The 17,316-nt window shown below is 56.4% G+C and overlaps 1 protein-coding gene across 2 annotated transcripts in view; it reads right to left on the reverse strand.

The window, feature by feature from the left end:
• AGAP3 (ArfGAP with GTPase domain, ankyrin repeat and PH domain 3) overlaps nt 1-17,316 on the reverse strand; it is a 117,996-nt gene that overhangs the window by 23,114 nt on the left and 77,566 nt on the right. For both annotated transcript variants that reach the window (XM_030943302.1, XM_030943303.1), the window contains exon 11: nt 14,690-14,852. In XM_030943302.1, the coding sequence (XP_030799162.1) occupies nt 14,690-14,852 (163 nt within the window). The remainder of the gene's footprint in view (nt 1-14,689; nt 14,853-17,316) is intronic.

The raw sequence follows: 17,316 nt of genomic DNA on the forward strand, positions 1-17,316 counted from the left end.
AACCAGTTTTGGCTCAGGGAATGGGCTATGCTGAATTTTCAAGAGGCGCTAGCTGGAGAGCCCTTTTGGGCTCCCCCTGGGGTCATGGCCAAGTGCAGGGCAGGTGTCTTCCCTGGAGTGCCAGCCCTGCTCCCTCACACGCAGAGGGACACTGCTGCTGCTGCACAGGGCAGGGAACTGTCAGTGTGTGGCTCAGGATGGTCATGGAGGAGCTCCAGGATGGGCGAGGTCACCCTGGCATGGAGCAAACCCTGTGTTCTCTGGTACTGCAGAGGCCAACAGCACAGTGCAGATCAATGCCATTAACTGCCTGCCAAGCGGTCTCCCAAGAGCCATCAGTCACTCTGCCCCTCCACCCTCGTTGCCAACATGTCATCATTTATTCCAAATAAAAACCAGGATTATTGTGAGTCACCTTAGCACACTGGCTCCCCAGAGCCTGGCTGGAGCCTGCAGCTGAACAGGGCTCAGAGCCTCCCCAAAAGCTACAGCAGCTCAGGACCCTGAGCAGGGCTGAACACAACTCCAGCTCGTGGGACACCTCCACTCCCAGAAACCAACAGGTCCTTGAAGGGAGCTGAGAGCCAAGGCAGAGCTGCCTGCCGGTGAAACCCTGCTGGGGAGGACACAACTCACCCCCATGTCAAGGAGCCAGCAGCTGGAATTTGGTCATCCTGGGAGCCCCTGTGGCTGCTGTTCCCAGAGCCAGCCCAGAGTCAGGAGTCTCTGTCAGGCTGGGTTTCTAAACGAAGCACTGCTGCATGCTGTTACCTGCACATTGCTGGGTCCTTCCTCCTGAACAGCTTCCATGAGCCCAAACACATGGGCTGGCTGCCAGCAGCCAGGAGCCCCAGGATGCAGATGTGTCACTTGAAAGACATCACCCTCGGCTCTCCCTGGGAGCTGGCCCCCACGCTGAGCACCCACAGAGCTCCCAGGCGTGGGGGGGCGCGTTCTGGGGTGACAGACAGACGGACGGACAGACAGACAGACAGGTGTTCCTCCCAGCACTGCTGAACTGAACGTCTGTGTGGATTCACTGATCCAAACTGGGCGACTGAGGATTCCCAGCCCAGCTCCGTGGCAGGGCCATCAGGACCTGCCAGCTTGCACACAGCAGGAGCCATTGCCTGCACTGGGCCTCACAGATGCTCTGACACAGGGAATCTCCCTCCTCTCTCAGCGCTGCCCTTGCACAGCATGGCTTTGGACATCTGCACATGCTAAGTCACCGAGTGACACCCCAGCCCCTACCAAAGCTGACTCGAGGTGGGTACAAACCACCAGGACAGGAAATCTGCACGGTGCCAGTGTCTGTGGGACAGCGGAGAGCCTGGGCTGGCTGTGCCAGCAGCACGGGGGGGGCTGGCTGTGACACTTTCCCATTCCCCAGGCAGAGCTCCAGGACACGCAGGATGAGCCAGTGCTTCTCCAGCCAGCACAGCAATCCCCCTCTGGTTCAGAGGGTGACCAACCCCCCGTGCAGCCCTACAGGGCCCAACAGACTGGGAAGCCTGGCAGGGGGCACCTCAGTGATGCTGCCCCCAAAATCCTGTACTGAGGGCACTCGGCCAGCCTGGGCACTGCCCAGCTGCTCTGTCTGTCTCCAGCCTGAGCCCTGCCCCAAGCCCCACACAGCCCACAGCTGAGGCCCCCCATGCCCACCAAGGAGCAGCTCCACGGCCAGGGAAGGCGAGCTCTGCAAGGGAGAGGCAGCTCCTGGAACCTGGAGCAGGGAGTGGCCAGAGGAGCACCCAGGCTTTGCTGCACAGCGCAGTCACATCACAGGCCTGCCCCTCTGTCACTCCTGCCTGAACAGTGACGGATCTGTCAGAAAATCTGAGCCTGACTTGACTGTTGCCCATGCCAGAGAGATCACAGTGGTGCTGGGTAAGGGGTCCAGCGGTTAATTGCCTTCACTGCTGAAATCTGGGCCTTATTTCTGGCCTGAGTTGTGGTCCTTCTGCCACTGTCACTGCATCCTGGTACACTTTATCTGATAAAGAGCTCTCTCTCTCACCAAATTTCTATTCCTATACAGGTATTTAGAGGTGGTGTTGAAATTACCTCTTAACCTTTTCTCTGGTAAGTTAAATATATTGAGCTCATCGAACCTTCCTACAAGGTGATTCTGAGAGCAGTTCCTGGTTTTTACAGCCTTTCCTGTCCATCATTTTTAGTCTCATCCTGTGGACACATAAATCTATTAACCTGAGCTCTGTGGAAGTCCTCTCCACCCCAAAACCCACTGTTACCATCCACACCTTGACCACATCTGCAATTCCTGAATTAAATAATTCTGCCTTGCTGCTTCCAACATGTCCACATCTCCTACCTGCTGTTTAATTTGCTGCCTAATTACAGCTGGAATATGAAGAATTCATCATTCTGTGCTGAGATACATCATCTTGCCTCTACCCAAACACCAATACAAGTGCTCACTGAACACTTTGCTTTTTTTCCTTATTAACCATTCTATTATTCCCACACAGTAATGAAAGAATGCTGGGGTTAGGATTCATTAGTTCCTAATACACTTGAAAAAAGCCCTTTCACTGTCTGTTCCTGTTCTGCAGCCCCTCGTGCAGCCATGGCAGAGCAGGCTCCTGTGCCAGCCAAGGTGGCAGGTGAGCTGGGGAATGAGCTCCTGGGACTGGATCCATCACTTTTATTTGTGTGTTATACGGAAACTCCATGGAACATGAACAGTTGAGGATCAGAGACTTGGTGAGGTACATGAGCAGTGACTGTTCCTGTGGCTCTCAGCCTGAACAACTGCCACAGGGTGACACAGCCACTGGGCAAAGATGAGTCTCTGGCATGGAATGGTGGTGAAGGAGACCAAGACAGAGAGTGCCAGGGAGGACACGGGAGCTGCCCTGTGCTCAGCACCTGGAGCAGGAGCTGAGACACAGGAGATGAGTTTTTGCCAAGTAAAGCAGCTGTGAGAGTGATGAGAGAGGTTTTCCCCTGGGAGAAGGGAACAGAAGTGAAGTGACAGACTCGTGCAGATGTCCCCAAAATGGGGCAGGCAGTGTTAGTGTCCCCATCAGCTGGGACACCCCTGTCCCCACAGAGAAAGGGAGGGGAGGTTCTCCCCAGCAGTTGTGCTGTGCTGGTGCTCTCACTTCCTCAGTGATTTGTTCCCAAATCCCTCATCACCACCATTTGTCAAATGTTGTTTAACTTCCTCCCTAGATGTGGTGGGCACAGAGTGTGATGTGGGGCAGGGTAAGGCTGCCCCGGGAGCCCAGAGCAAATGGTGGCACAGCCTTTGTGTGGCTGCAGCCAGGGAATCTGGAATGCAAGGAGCACTTCCCATGCAGCCAGGAGGGTCACTTGGAGGGCTGCTCACAATTCATCACTGCTGTGGAGGCTGGGCCAGGAGCGCTGGCACAGGAGCCTCCTCCAGCTGGCTGCGCCAGGCCACACCAGTGCCACAGCCTCCTCCGCTGCAGCTTCCAGCTCCTGCTCGGCACCTACCCATTCCTTTATCATGTCGCTGGTAATTTTATCACTTTTCAGACACACACAGAGACAGCTGCACAAACCACAGCAGCACCAGCAGCCAGCTCCTTCCCTCTGCTCCTGCCCCTTCTCACTACTGGGACAGAGAACAAACAGTTCACATCTCCTCTCCACCAAGACTGACGTATTTGAAGCAGTTCAACCTTCATTTTAACTTTCTGGTATCTGGTAAAATATTTTTTAAAAACTCCTAATTATGCCTCACTTTCTATTTCCCTGTTTAAATTCCTTCTCCCAAAAGATCTGGCACGTAATTGCTTCCAGCTTGGTGAAATTGGCTCAGACACATTTTTGTGTGCATGTGTCTGTGCATGTGTTTAATACTCTATCTGAGATCTGAGTGTTACTCTGCCTGAACACCAGCACAACACAGCCAAGTCACCTTTACATAAGGCACTGCTGAGTGTAGTTTGGTGACTGGCTGCAGTGAGGGTAACAGCAGTGCTCTCCCTGGGAGCTGCTCTGCTGTTTGGAACCAGCTTTCAGAAAGTGCAGGGAAGCTTCAGTGCAACTTCATAAGGGCCCTCAGTGACTCTACTACATTAATATCATTTACTCTCCAACATGCTACAAAGAATTATCTCAGAGAAGCAAGGTGCTGGAATGAGCAGCAGAAGCAGATGAAGGGAGCAGGGTCAGTGCTCCAGATCACTCTCCTGCTCTGTGACTGAGCAGAGAGGTGTCCTTACAAACCTGGAACGACAAGCTGCAGGAAATGTGCAAGTAGCACTGTCTAACACACAACCCAGAGCAGATCCCTGAGATCCCTGTGGTGGTGGTGGGAGAGGGACAGGCAGCACTGACACAGATCCCCATCTGCGTGTAGATGGAGCAGGATCCTGACTCTGAGACAGAGCTGCAGGAGGGAAGGCAGCACAGCCAGAACCTTGTGAGCTTGCAGAGGAGTGTGGAGCTGGAGCAGCCCTGCAGTGACTGATGAAGAACAGCCCCTGCTCCTCTCCCCCAAGTGCAGCTGGGAAAGGCCATCTGGGGATGCTGGAATTGCTGTATTTTCCTGCATAACTCCTGCTTCTAGAGCCATTCACTCACACAAGGCTTTATCCACCCCTGCCTGCTTTGTCCACAGAGGCTGCTTGGTGCACAGCAGCAGAACCTCCTGGGGTGCATAAATTCCAGGGGATGGAGCAAGCTCTGCTCTGTTTGGAGATGCCTGCTAGTGATGAGCTCTCCCACTGCTCTGGGCCAGCTCCCTGTCCAGCAGCACAGAGCAGAGCCCAGGCAAAGGCCCTGTGTGCTGATGGCAGAGGCAGCTCCAGGCAGACTCACTGCTGGAGCCGCTGCCTGCGCTCAGGGCTGAGCTGGGGCTGTGTGACAGCACAGACTGGGACTCTGTGGCCTGGAACAAGTCACTCCCTGGCCCCTCTCCCTCCTGCAGCACAAGCCTGGGCTGTATGGATGAGAAAGCCTGGTTTGTGGGAGAAGACTCCCAGTCCACCTTGAAGAGCACTGGCCACCCCTCGAGCCCAGCCCTCCTGGCAGCACCAGGCAAGTTATTTACACTGAGATTTTCACAGGTGGCCACTAATTACACTCTTGTAGCTTTTCCAGGTGCCCCATGCAAGGAACCTGAGCCAGATGTTCCAGAATTCAGGATGCTGAGAGCTACAGCTGCAGCCCCCAGGCCTGGCTATCTGCCCCATGCCCACCTGGCTGCCCTGGACACCTTGGCCAGCCCTGGGCAGGGCTCTGATCACCATGGCACTCTGCTGCCTTGTGCTTCCCCCTCCCTGCTCCTCTCCTCCTTCCTTTCTCCAAGGCCTTTTCCCTGCTCAGCCCTGCACTGCACGGCTCCTTAGTGATCTGGTAAGGAATAAGTATATCAACTCCCAGTAATTATCTCTAATTAGGGTTAGTGATTACACTGTTGGGTCGGAGAAAATCAGTCTCTGCTTTCCCACTGGGGAGGGCAGGTAGGGCTGTGCAGGGGGGAAGCACCGGCAGGTCCCTCGTGCTCCGATCCCCTCCACGAGCCTCTCCCTGCCTGCACAGCTCTGGAGCTGCCTGTGCCAAGAGCAGGAGCCATTCTGACCCTGATCTGAACCTGGCCCTCCAGCCTTCTGTCCAGCACTAAGGATTGCTGGTCCTGTCCTGCCTCGTGTCATCCCACCTGGCTGCAGCCACGCTCCTCCTCTTCCCACGGAGTCCTGACAATTTCCAGCTTCTACTCAATGCAAAACTTTAAACCAGCAGCTCAAGCCTCACATTTGGATTCATCCTCCACCTTCAGACATGCAGATAAACATTCGTAAGAGGTTACTGTATGACTGTAATGGTGAATGTATAATATTTATAATATACATATGAATTTGCAGTATTTTATACATGATTCATGATGCAAAATATTAATTACAGATAAATTTTAGTAAATCTCTCATCTCAGCTTCATCTTCAGACTACAAACAACCCTTTAACATATTATTGGGAAGGGCAGAAGTCCCACACTGAGGAACAGACAGATCCTCACCCTCTTCCTTTCAGCTCAGCATCCCCAGGTCTGAGTTACAGAATCCCAGTCTGGTTTGGGTCAGAAGTGACCTCAAAGGTCATCCACCTGCAGCCCCTGCCCTGGCCCTTGGCTGAACACAGTGACTAGCACTGGGCTTTCACAGTCAGACTCTACAGAAAGCAAGTGAGCACAGCTGGAGGGAGGGAGGGGTGTCCCCACAGCTGGCACAGAACCAGCTGTGCATGGGCACTGCCCCCACCCCGAGCAGTCCCTAAGGCTGGGGGGCACTGGGGGCCCTGCTCTGGCTTTCCCTCTGCTGCCCAGCTCCCAGCGAGCACAACAAAGAGCACAGTGGATGGGATCCCACCTCTGGGCAGAACACTGAACACTGAACGCACGCGGCAGCCGTGGAGCCACTCGTGTGCGTGGAGCAGAGCAGCCGTGGGACTGTGGCCAGGCCCAGGGACACCAGAGTCCATCCAGCCTTCCCTGCCAAGTGTGGAGCACAGGTGTAGCTTGGGATGCTCCTGCACACACGCCAGAGCAGCGTGACCTGAGCTGCTGGTGGGAGGGGAAGCAAAACCAACTTTGTTTCAGGAGTCAGAGCTGAGCTTTCCCTCCCGAGTGTCCATTTCCATTCTTTTGTAGGAGATTAATGACCCTGCTCTGACCTGAAGAATCTGTTGTGCAGCCACAACCAGGAGAAAGGCAGGAGATGATCCAGCAGCCTCCTGTCTGCCATGACCTGCACCACCCTGCTCTCACTGCTCTTCTTCCCTCAATGTCATTGTCCCCCACGGCGAGCAGCGGTGTGCCAGGGAAACAGGTTTTCCCTTTTCTTTGTTAATTCTTCCCTCATTACATTTGAAATTCCACAATCAGTGTGCACTGTAATTGTCGAATTTGATGCTAATGATTAATGAATTAAACATGGATCCATCAATTAGTCCTCGGAGAATAATTCTGCATAAAGCAGCGGATAATGTAATTACAGTAACAAAGATAATGAGATGTTAACATCGACGGAGCCCGACGTGACATGATCACAGCAGGCTCAGCAACCCCGGCCTGGGGGAGCCAATCCCTCACTCTGCAGAGGAAGAGCATCGGGGGGCACGGGGCTGGTGGGGGGCCCTGCACTCCCTGGCACTGCCTGCCTGCCAACGCGCCCGGCCACCCGCCCCAGAGCCACCACGGAGCTGCCAGGCTCTGCAGGGACCCCGGGAGGAGCCGAGCTGCTGGAGACCCACACCATGCCCCGCCATCCCGACCTTTGCAGGGGCTGAGGCCAGCACGGGCTCCCTCCCACCGCACTGCCCGGCACAGAGGCCCAGGGACGGGCACGCCGCCACGCTCTGGGCACCTACAGCTCCCTGTGGAGCCAGGGGTGGGTGCCAGCACACACAGCTCCGCCCAGGGACAGCTGGACCCTCGTCACCTCAGAGCAAACAGGAGCGTCAGCCAAGCCCTGCGTCCCAAGCAGTGCCTCCCACCACCACACACTCTGGAAAAGCTCTCCTGGAGGAGATGCAGGAGTGATGCTGCAGAAGCAGGAGGAGGAAGAGGACTCACACTGGCACTGGCCCCAGCACATGTCAGACCATGCAGATTGTTCCTCGGGCTGAAGGGAGCTGACCAGCAGCAGTGCCCACCCAAAACCCTCCAGAGCTCGAGCTCTCAACTCCGTGCTGAGTCTGACTGGCCTGTCCTGTGCTGAGGACACAGCTGCTGTCTGCCCTCTGGCACCACATCCCACGGGAGACTCACCGTCCTCAGCAAGCTGGAGAATGCCCTGTGAGCCCCCCAGAGTGCAGCAGAACTTTCCCCTTCAGCCTGCTCCCTCCACTCTAGTGCTCGGGCTCCCCCAAGTTTGTTTCCTTCAGTCCCATCTCTGTGTGCTGCTGGAAACCTCTCCAATTGCTGCCTGCAACCACAACCATCTCTGCACTCCTGCAGCCTCTTCCTGCACTTCTCTTCACTTCCCACTCCAGGCAGGCTTCCTGGTGCTCAGCTCTCACAGCCCCTGCCATCCCCGAGCTGCAGAGCCAGCTGCTGTGCTCATGCATGGCTGTGCTCTGTGCAGGGCTGTGCTCTGTGCACGGCTGTGCTCTGTGCACGACTGTGCTCCGTGCATGGCTGTGCTCATGTATGGCTGTGCTCATGTATGGCTGTGCTCTGCGCATGGCTGTGCTCTGTGCATGGCTGTGCTCATGTATGGCTGTGCTCCGTGCATGGCTGTGCTCTGTGCACGGCTGTGCTCATGTATGGCTGTGCTCCGTGCATGGCTGTGCTCCGTGCACGGCTGTGCTCATGTATGGCTGTGCTCATGTATGGCTGTGCTCCGTGCATGGCTGTGCTCATGCATGGCTGTGCTCCGTGCATGGCTGTGCTCATGCATGGCTGTGCTCTGTGCACGGCTGTGCTCTGTGCATGGCTGTGCTCCGTGCATGGCTGTGCTCCGTGCACGGCTGTGCTCATGTATGGCTGTGCTCATGCATGGCTGTGCTCCGTGCATGGCTGTGCTCATGCATGGCTGTGCTCATGCATGGCTGTGCTCCGTGCATGGCTGTGCTCATGCATGGCTGTGCTCTGTGCATGGCTGTGCTCCGTGCATGGCTGTGCTCCGTGCATGGCTGTGCTCTGCGCATGGCTGTGCTCATGCATGGCTGTGCTCTGTGCATGGCTGTGCTCATGTATGGCTGTGCTCCGTGCATGGCTGTGCTCATGCATGGCTGTGCTCATGCATGGCTGTGCTCATGTATGGCTGTGCTCTGTGTATGGCTGTGCTCCGTGCATGGCTGTGCTCTGTGCATGGCTGTGCTCATGTATGGCTGTGCTCCGTGCATGGCTGTGCTCCGTGCATGGCTGTGCTCATGTATGGCTGTGCTCCGTGCATGGCTGTGCTCTGTGCAGGGCTGTGCTCAGGTATGGCTGTGCTCTGTGTATGGCTGTGCTCCGTGCATGGCTGTGCTCATGTATGGCTGTGCTCTGTGTATGGCTGTGCTGCGTGCATGGCTGTGCTCATGTATGGCTGTGCTCCGTGCATGGCTGTGCTCTGTGCACGGCTGTGCTCATGTATGGCTGTGCTCTGTGTATGGCTGTGCTCCGTGCATGGCTGTGCTCATGTATGGCTGTGCTCCGTGCACGGCTGTGCTCTGTGCACGGCTGTGCTCATGTACGGCTGTGCTCCGTGCATGGCTGTGCTCATGTATGGCTGTGCTCTGTGTATGGCTGTGCTCCGTGCATGGCTGTGCTCATGCATGGCTGTGCTCTGTGCATGGCTGTGCTCTGTGCATGGCTGTACTCTGTGCAGGGCTGTGCTCGTGCATGGCTGTGCTCCGTGCATGGCTGTGCTCATGTATGGCTGTGCTCTGTGCATGGCTGTGCTCATGTATGGCTGTGCTCATGCATGGCTGTGCTCTGTGCAGGGCTGTGCTCGTGCATGGCTGTGCTCTGTGCACGGCTGTGCTCAGGTATGGCTGTACTCTGTGCAGGGCTGTGCTCGTGCATGGCTGTGCTCTGTGCACGGCTGTGCTCCGTGCAGGGCTGTGCTCCGTGCATGGCTGTGCTCATGTATGGCTGTGCTCTGTGCATGGCTGTGCTCTGTGCACAGCTGTGCTCATGTATGGCTGTGCTCTGTGCATGGCTGTGCTCTGTGCAGGGCTGTGCTCGTGCATGGCTGTGCTCTGCGCATGGCTGTGCTCTGTGCAGGGCTGTGCTCGTGCATGGCTGTGCTCTGCGCATGGCTGTGCTCTGTGCACGGCTGTGCTCTGTGCACGGCTGTGCTCTGTGCATGGCTGTGCTCATGTATGGCTGTGCGCCGTGCATGGCTGTGCTCCGTGCATGGCTGTGCTCAGGTATGGCTGTGCTCAGGTATGGCTGTGCTCCGTGCATGGCTGTGCTCTGTGCACGGCTGTGCTCTGTGCATGGCTGTGCTCCGTGCATGGCTGTGCTCATGTATGGCTGTGCTCATGTATGGCTGTGCTCTGTGCACGGCTGTGCTCCGTGCATGGCTGTGCTCTGTGCACGGCTGTGCTCTGTGCACGGCTGTGCTCAGGTATGGCTGTGCTCTGTGCATGGCTGTGCTCATGTATGGCTGTGCTCCGTGCATGGCTGTGCTCATGTATGGCTGTGCTCTGTGCATGGCTGTGCTCTGTGCATGGCTGTGCTCTGTGCACGGCTGTGCTCAGGTATGGCTGTGCTCTGTGCATGGCTGTGCTCCGTGCATGGCTGTGCTCTGTGCATGGCTGTGCTCATGTATGGCTGTGCTCCGTGCATGGCTGTGCTCCGTGCATGGCTGTGCTCATGTATGGCTGTGCTCCGTGCATGGCTGTGCTCCGTGCATGGCTGTGCTCTGTGCATGGCTGTGCTCCGTGCATGGCTGTGCTCCGTGCATGGCTGTGCTCAGGTATGGCTGTGCTCTGTGCATGGCTGTGCTCAGGTATGGCTGTGCTCATGTATGGCTGTGCTCCGTGCATGGCTGTGCTCATGTATGGCTGTGCTCTGTGCATGGCTGTGCTCTGTGCAGGGCTGTGCTCAGGTATGGCTGTGCTCCGTGCATGGCTGTGCTCTGTGCATGGCTGTGCTCATGTATGGCTGTGCTCCGTGCATGGCTGTGCTCCGTGCATGGCTGTGCTCATGTATGGCTGTGCTCATGTATGGCTGTGCTCTGTGCACGGCTGTGCTCTGTGCAGGGCTGTGCTCAGGTATGGCTGTGCTCATGTATGGCTGTGCTCCGTGCATGGCTGTGCTCCGTGCATGGCTGTGCTCATGTATGGCTGTGCTCTGTGCAGGGCTGTGCTCCGTGCATGGCTGTGCTCTGTGCACGGCTGTGCTCAGGTATGGCTGTGCTCTGTGCATGGCTGTGCTCAGGTATGGCTGTGCTCTGTGCATGGCTGTGCTCAGGTATGGCTGTGCTCATGTATGGCTGTGCTCTGTGCATGGCTGTGCTCTGTGCACGGCCGTGCTCCATGTCACCTATGAACTGTCACAGGTGTCACAGACCACGGGTCCAGCGCCTCCCTGTCCAGCTCCCCTTTGCCAACACTGTGCAGCAGGTCCCTACAAACGCCTGTGAAGTACGAACCCAGGGCTCAGCTGGGCTGAGCTGACACTGGCTCTCGTGCTGACTGACGCTGTCTCTTGTGCCACCATCTCTCCTCCCTCACTGAAGTCCCTTTTCATCCCAGCAGCACTTTGGTAGGAGCTGCCCTCGTTCCTCAAGCCAGAAACCTGTGATGCAGCACAGACAAGGCTGGGTGAACCTGAGGAACCAGAGCAAGGATGCACCTGGGGGCCATGAGGGAGAGGGCAAGAGCAGAGACATTCCAGCAGGAAGAGGAGCAGCAGGGATTTGAAGGAGACACCTGACCCAGCAGTGCCACACCTCTAGTGAATACCTGCCTGCAGGCCACAGCACCTGTGAGCTCTGGAACAGATCTGCTCATCCCCTTCCTGCCCTCTCCAGCCCAAGCACTGCAGTGCTGCCATTGGCAAGGACACTTTCTATGGGACCAGGCTGCTCCAAGATCTGTCCAAACTGGCCCTGGACACTTCCTGCAATGGGGCAGCCACAGCTCCTCTGGCCAACCAGCGCCAGGACCTCACTGCCCTCACATGGAAGAACTTCCTAATATCCAATGTGAACCTCCCCTCCTTCAGTATAACATCACCCCCCCTTGTCCTGTCACTCCAGGCCCCTGTCCAAGCTCCCTCTCCAGCTGCAGGCACTGCAAGGGCTCCAAGGTCTCCCCTGGTTAACACCTCCAGCTCTCTCAGCCCATCTCTGTAGGAGAGGGCTCCAGCCCTTGGACCATCTCCATGGCCTCCTCTGGACAACGAGAACTCATCCAACCCAAAATAAACCCAAGCTTAACTACAGTAACGTTGCCTTCTTGAATGGTTTAAATACTGGGGCACAGACCCCCCACTGGTTTCACAAACACAAGTCCCTTCCTCATTCCTGCTGTATTTAGCTGGAAGCTGTCTTTATGTGCTTTGGAGTTACTCTGAATCCTCACCAGGGCACTGCACTCATGTATTCCATCCACATACACGGCAAGGTGAGACTTCAATTTTTGCTTCTTCTCCCCTCTATGTCCTTGGTCCTTCCTCACCCCAGGTAAGGACAGTGCAGTCAGCCAGCCCAGTCACTCACCTTTGCAGAGTTCAGGGGACAGAGGAACCAGAGACACTGCTCTGGACTCTAACCACTGCCCACCTGGCTTTGCCCAGAGACTCCTGGGCCAAGACAGCAAATCCCTCCTGTCTCCAAAATTTGTGTCCTCTGAAGATTAATCTGTGACTGACAAAGAACTGCAAACTTCGAAGTGCTTCTTCTCCAGTTACCAAAATATGTATCAGATAAGAGATGAGCAGTGGATCCAGTAACAGTCTCATCCACAGTCCCAAAGGTGGCAAAACTGTGAGGTCACTGCTAATTTGAAGCCAGGCAGACTCTCCATCAACCCTAAATCCAGCCCTGGGCATTGCACAGAGGTAAGAGCACACGACCTCAGAGAGTCGGTGTCCCATTAGTGCCCTTGGTGACTGCATCCACTGCTGCTGGGCTTGGAGGCATCAGAGAGAGATTAAAAAGTTCCTCAGAAAAGCCTTTACTGATTGTGTACCAGACAAAAGGCATTTCTGACACTGCAGGCACAGCCTGAGCCAGGCAGGACACACCCCTGGGTGTAAAGCTGCTGAGCTGGTGCTGAGCCCTGCGTGGACACACCTGCTCTGGGCAGCCCAGGGCACTGCTCTGCTCCAGGGCCAGGGCAGAGAGGCAGCAGGGATCCCAGAGCCTCAGACCCTGCAAGGCAGCGACCATGTGGGACTACCACAGGGTCCCACCCTGCACACAGGCCCAGCAGCACCCCAAGCTGCACTAAAGCACATCTTGGGAACAGAAAACTGTCTCATTCTAAAGGCTCAGGCAGTGCTGAGTCCAACTGCTCTCCAGATAAACGATTCCGACATTCACTTCCCCCCTGCCAGGAACCTGCACCTCCTGTCCCGTGTCACTGCTCTAGGTGCAGCCCCACGCTCTGAGCCTGCCCCAGCCCCGTGGCTGCAGGGCCACTCTCACACCACACTGGCTCCTTGGCACTGGCTTTCCAGCAGCAGGGATCCAGGTACAGGTACATCCCGGGGACATCCCAGCCTGCTCCTGAGAGGGATGGCCAGCAGGGATCAGCAATCCAGGATCATCCCAGCCTGCTCCTGAGCCCAGCAGGACTGAGAGCACTGCTGGAAGTAGGATACAGCACTAAGTGAGCAGCTGGTTTGACATCAGCAGGAGCTCCTCTGCGGTTTGAGTCCTTCCCCCAGCTCTGATAGCTCTGCTAAGTCAGAGCTCAGACAGGCACCTCTGACAGGCAGGCAGAGAAGGGTCCCTGTCCAGAATCAGGAACTGTCCCATGCTGGGGAATGCTGAGTGTGGGTGGTGGTGAGAGTGCCAGTGTACAGTGGAGAGCCAAGGCAAGAACAGGCAGAGCTGCACAGCCCTGGTCAGAACTGGCAGTTTATCCACACATGACTTCTGGCTTGCCAAGAACAGCAGTTTGGGTTTGGGAGGGCTCACGATGTCCTCCTTGGCACCATGTGAGCACTGATGTTACTGTGCCCCATTCCCTGTCCGTGTCCCTGTGTGGTGATGCCAAGGACTCCAGCAGCTCCTGCCCCTCAGCCCAGCTGCATCCCACCTCCCCTCAGCCCCAGGACACTCTGAAGCACTGTGCTGACAGCACCTGACCACAGGGCAGAGCCAGGGCACAGAGCAGGAGTGAACCAGATGGCATGTGCCCCCCAAGCTCACCCTGAGTACTGGATTTGGAAGGATTTCTGTGCTCAGCAGCACCACTAGCACTCCCTCAGCATCCCAAACAGAGCCTTCTCCATAACCTGTGCACCAGACTGTGCCAGCAGCTAGCTGGGAAGAAGGCAGCTGGGAGCTGCCCACCCTGGCAAGGACACCAGCCCCAAGGATGCAGTAAAGGCTCTGGGAAACGTGGGCAGGACGGTCCCAGGTTCAACAGTTCCCCCTGGCAGGTGAGAACCTCCCATGGCAGCAGCAGCAGTGAGGAGGAGCATGGCAGGGACTCTGTGAGAGGAGGAGTGTGACAGAACTCTGTGTGAGGCCAGGGGGGCAGCCAGCCTCCAGTCTCACCTCACCACACTCTGGGGCAACTCTTCAGTGAGCACACAGAGTGATGATCCCAAACCACATCTTCGCCATTTCTCCAGGGAAAGGTAAGGAGGAAAGAGGGTCCCAGAACCAGAAAGAACAGAACACAACTTGTCAGGAACCAAGAGCCTTGGGATTTCCTTTGGCTTAGGGAGCAGCAGCTTCCACCACGTGTAGCAGCTCACCAGCCTCAGCATTGTCCTCAGGGTGAGGAAATTCCTCAGCAGTTCACACTGCCAGTTACGCCCTTTGATGTTCTTCTGTCCTGCACACCAACCAGCACAAAATCCTAACAGGATTACCTCTTACCTGTAAAATCCTATAGGGATTACCCAGGGAGCCCACCTGGGACCTGCACAGAAAGGCTAATGCCCACCAAAGGGACTCCCCGAGGCTGGTGAAAGCAGGACACCCCAGAAGGGCTCTGTTACCAGCCCAGCAAAGCCGAGGGCTGCTGGGGCGTTGTGGAGGGACAGCTGCTGCCCTGTGCCCCCCACACCAGCTCCTACCTGTGCCTGCTGCCAGCTGGGAGCTGCTCCTCTCCTTGGGCAGCCCGTTGGCCTTGGGGCTGGCGCTGGGCGCGGCCGTGGCCCGGGGCAGCCGCTTGCCCGGCACCTTCACCGTGGTCCGCAGCAGGTCGATCTCCTTGCCGTGCACGTTCTGCATGTAGTCCTGCAGCAGAGGCACAAGGGAGGAGCATCAGCCCTGCCCCAGCCAGGCAGCGCAGCTCCCCACCCGCAGAGTCAGCACTGAGCCCTGCTGGATGCCAGGACAAGCCTGCTTGGGAAAGCGTGGCTGGGGATCACAGACCAGATGGAGCCAAAGGGCACACAGGTGGCCAGCACTTCCTCCTCCCTCTCATCCCTTGTTTAATCTCAGCACTCAACTGCAACAGCATATGATATGATATATGATTAATATAATATAATATAATATAATATAATATAATATAATATAATATAATATAATATAATATAATATAATATAATATAATATAATTACAGCATAAGCAATAGGATACCTAAAAATTCCCTCTCAGGTCACACCTGGGGTAAGAGAAACCCAAAATAACAGAACTCAGGTAACTCCCTTGCTCATTCACCTGCAGAGCTTCCTGTTATTCAAAACTTGGTGCTTCCACCATTTCTTCCGGCAGACAATTCATTATCCAGCCAAAAGCCCATGAGCAGACAGTAACTATCACTCTGCCCTGTCTTCAAAGAGCATCTCAGCTTTCAGTCAGAACGAGGGTGCAGACTCCCAATCTCTCCTGAGCATTGTGTCCCTCCCTGTGGCTCCCACCCCTCCCTGCCCCTGAGGCCCCGTGGCTCTCCCCACCCCTCTCTGATGTGGCCAGCTCCTCCTTGGGCTAGTGCCCTCAGAAGGGGAAGACCCAACCAATGTTACAGGGAAGAACTGTTGGTCAGATCCTGAGAGAGCAGGGACCTACACTGGAGCTCAAGGCTCTGGGAGGAACAGGGAGCTGGGGACCACATCCCTGGGCTCCTCTGCTGCCATCAGGAGAGGAGCCACAGCTGTCCAGGGAGAGCTTGTGGCTGCTGTGGGCGCTTGGGTTCACTCCAGTTCACAAGGAGGTCACCCAAAAGGTCAACTCAGAGATGGTTCCTGTCTGCTCCCACATCCAAGAAGATAAACACAAGAACAAGCTCAGTTTAAGAGCAACAATCCTCCATCCTGGACCCAAAAGCAGGTGACAGGGGCTGCACAAGGCCCTGCTCTGTGCTCTCAGGTAGCTATTTGCAGGGGCCATAGTCTCCCCAGAGCACCTTCACACCCTGTCTGAACTCCTCTCTTCCCACTGGCCCCCTGCAGGCATCCTGCCCCAGAGCACCCCGGGCACGGGGCAGCACAGCCCCACGCTCCTGCCCCCCATCCTGCCCCAGAGCACCCCGGGCACGGGGGCAGCCCAGCCCCACGCTCCTGCCCCCCATCCTGCCCCAGAGCACCCCAAACCTGGGCAGCCCAGCCCCGCCCCCATCCTGCCCCCATCCCCCAACCCCAGAGCACCCCCTGCCCCAACCAAACCTGGGCAGCCCAGCCCCACGCTCCCCCCCGTCCAGCCCAAGCCCCCAAACCCGGGCAGCCGCCGCCCCGGGGCTGCCCTCAAACCCTGGCACTCCCCAGCCACACCCTGGTGACTGACACAGCCCAGGCACACAGCACGCCGAGCTGCTCCTGGCCGGGTGCAGAGCTGGTGCCAGCCCCGGGCAGGACCCTCCGAGGGCTGGAGGATTTTCCCTCACTCAGCACAAGTGGCGCGGTCGCCGGCTGCCTGCCGGAGCGAGCGGTCACTGCCGCTCGCTTTTATTACCCACCATAAAACTGCAATTTCTTCCCAAGCCTCCTCGCTAATTACCCAGCCAGTTCTCTCATTTCATTTTATTACTGGAATTAACAACGAGTTCAAAGCGTGGAAAGCTATTAAGATGTGTGATTAAGCCACATTCAATTAGTTTCTACAAACAATTTAATTGATGTTGCAGATAGAATTAACAGAAGGTGATTGTGTGAATGGCTCCACTGGCTGCAAAATGGGAGCTGCTTCCCTGGCTCTGTGCGGCGCGGCCGGCGAGCCTGGGCTCAGCCACGCACCTTCCCAGCAGCAGAATTCTCTCCAAGGCTTTGGGGAAGTGATGGGAAACTGCACCAGGCTCTTCACACAACTTGTTCTTCTCCTTTCACTGAACACACTCACAGAAAGGTAGAACATAGATGCAACAAGGAAAGCCCTGCTGAATCCAGGGATCAGGCCCCCAGCACTCCTGCCTCCATTCCAGGCATCCTGCTTGTCCCTGGAACCACCAACTGCTCCGGTGCAGAGGCAGAGGTGGCACCTCAGGGCAGGAACCCACCACTGCCCCACAGCTCCCAGGCATGAGTCTGGGCTGTGGTCAAGGTAGATTTGCTTCCATCAGGAAAGCAATTCCAGGGCCAGCTCACCACCAGGTGTTTTGCCAACCTGTGACTGAAAACCCAGAGTTTACACCTGACTTCTGTTGAGGAAACTTTCAAGTTGGGCTGGAGGTACCATGATCCAGATCCAGAAATAGGCTGAGTGATGAACTCCCAAAAAACAGATTAAGAGCTCCACCAGGAAGCTTTGGTTGGTAAAATC

Source organism: Camarhynchus parvulus, chromosome 2 (assembly GCF_901933205.1).
Source record: "Camarhynchus parvulus chromosome 2, STF_HiC, whole genome shotgun sequence".
Lineage (NCBI taxonomy): Eukaryota > Metazoa > Chordata > Aves > Passeriformes > Thraupidae > Camarhynchus > Camarhynchus parvulus.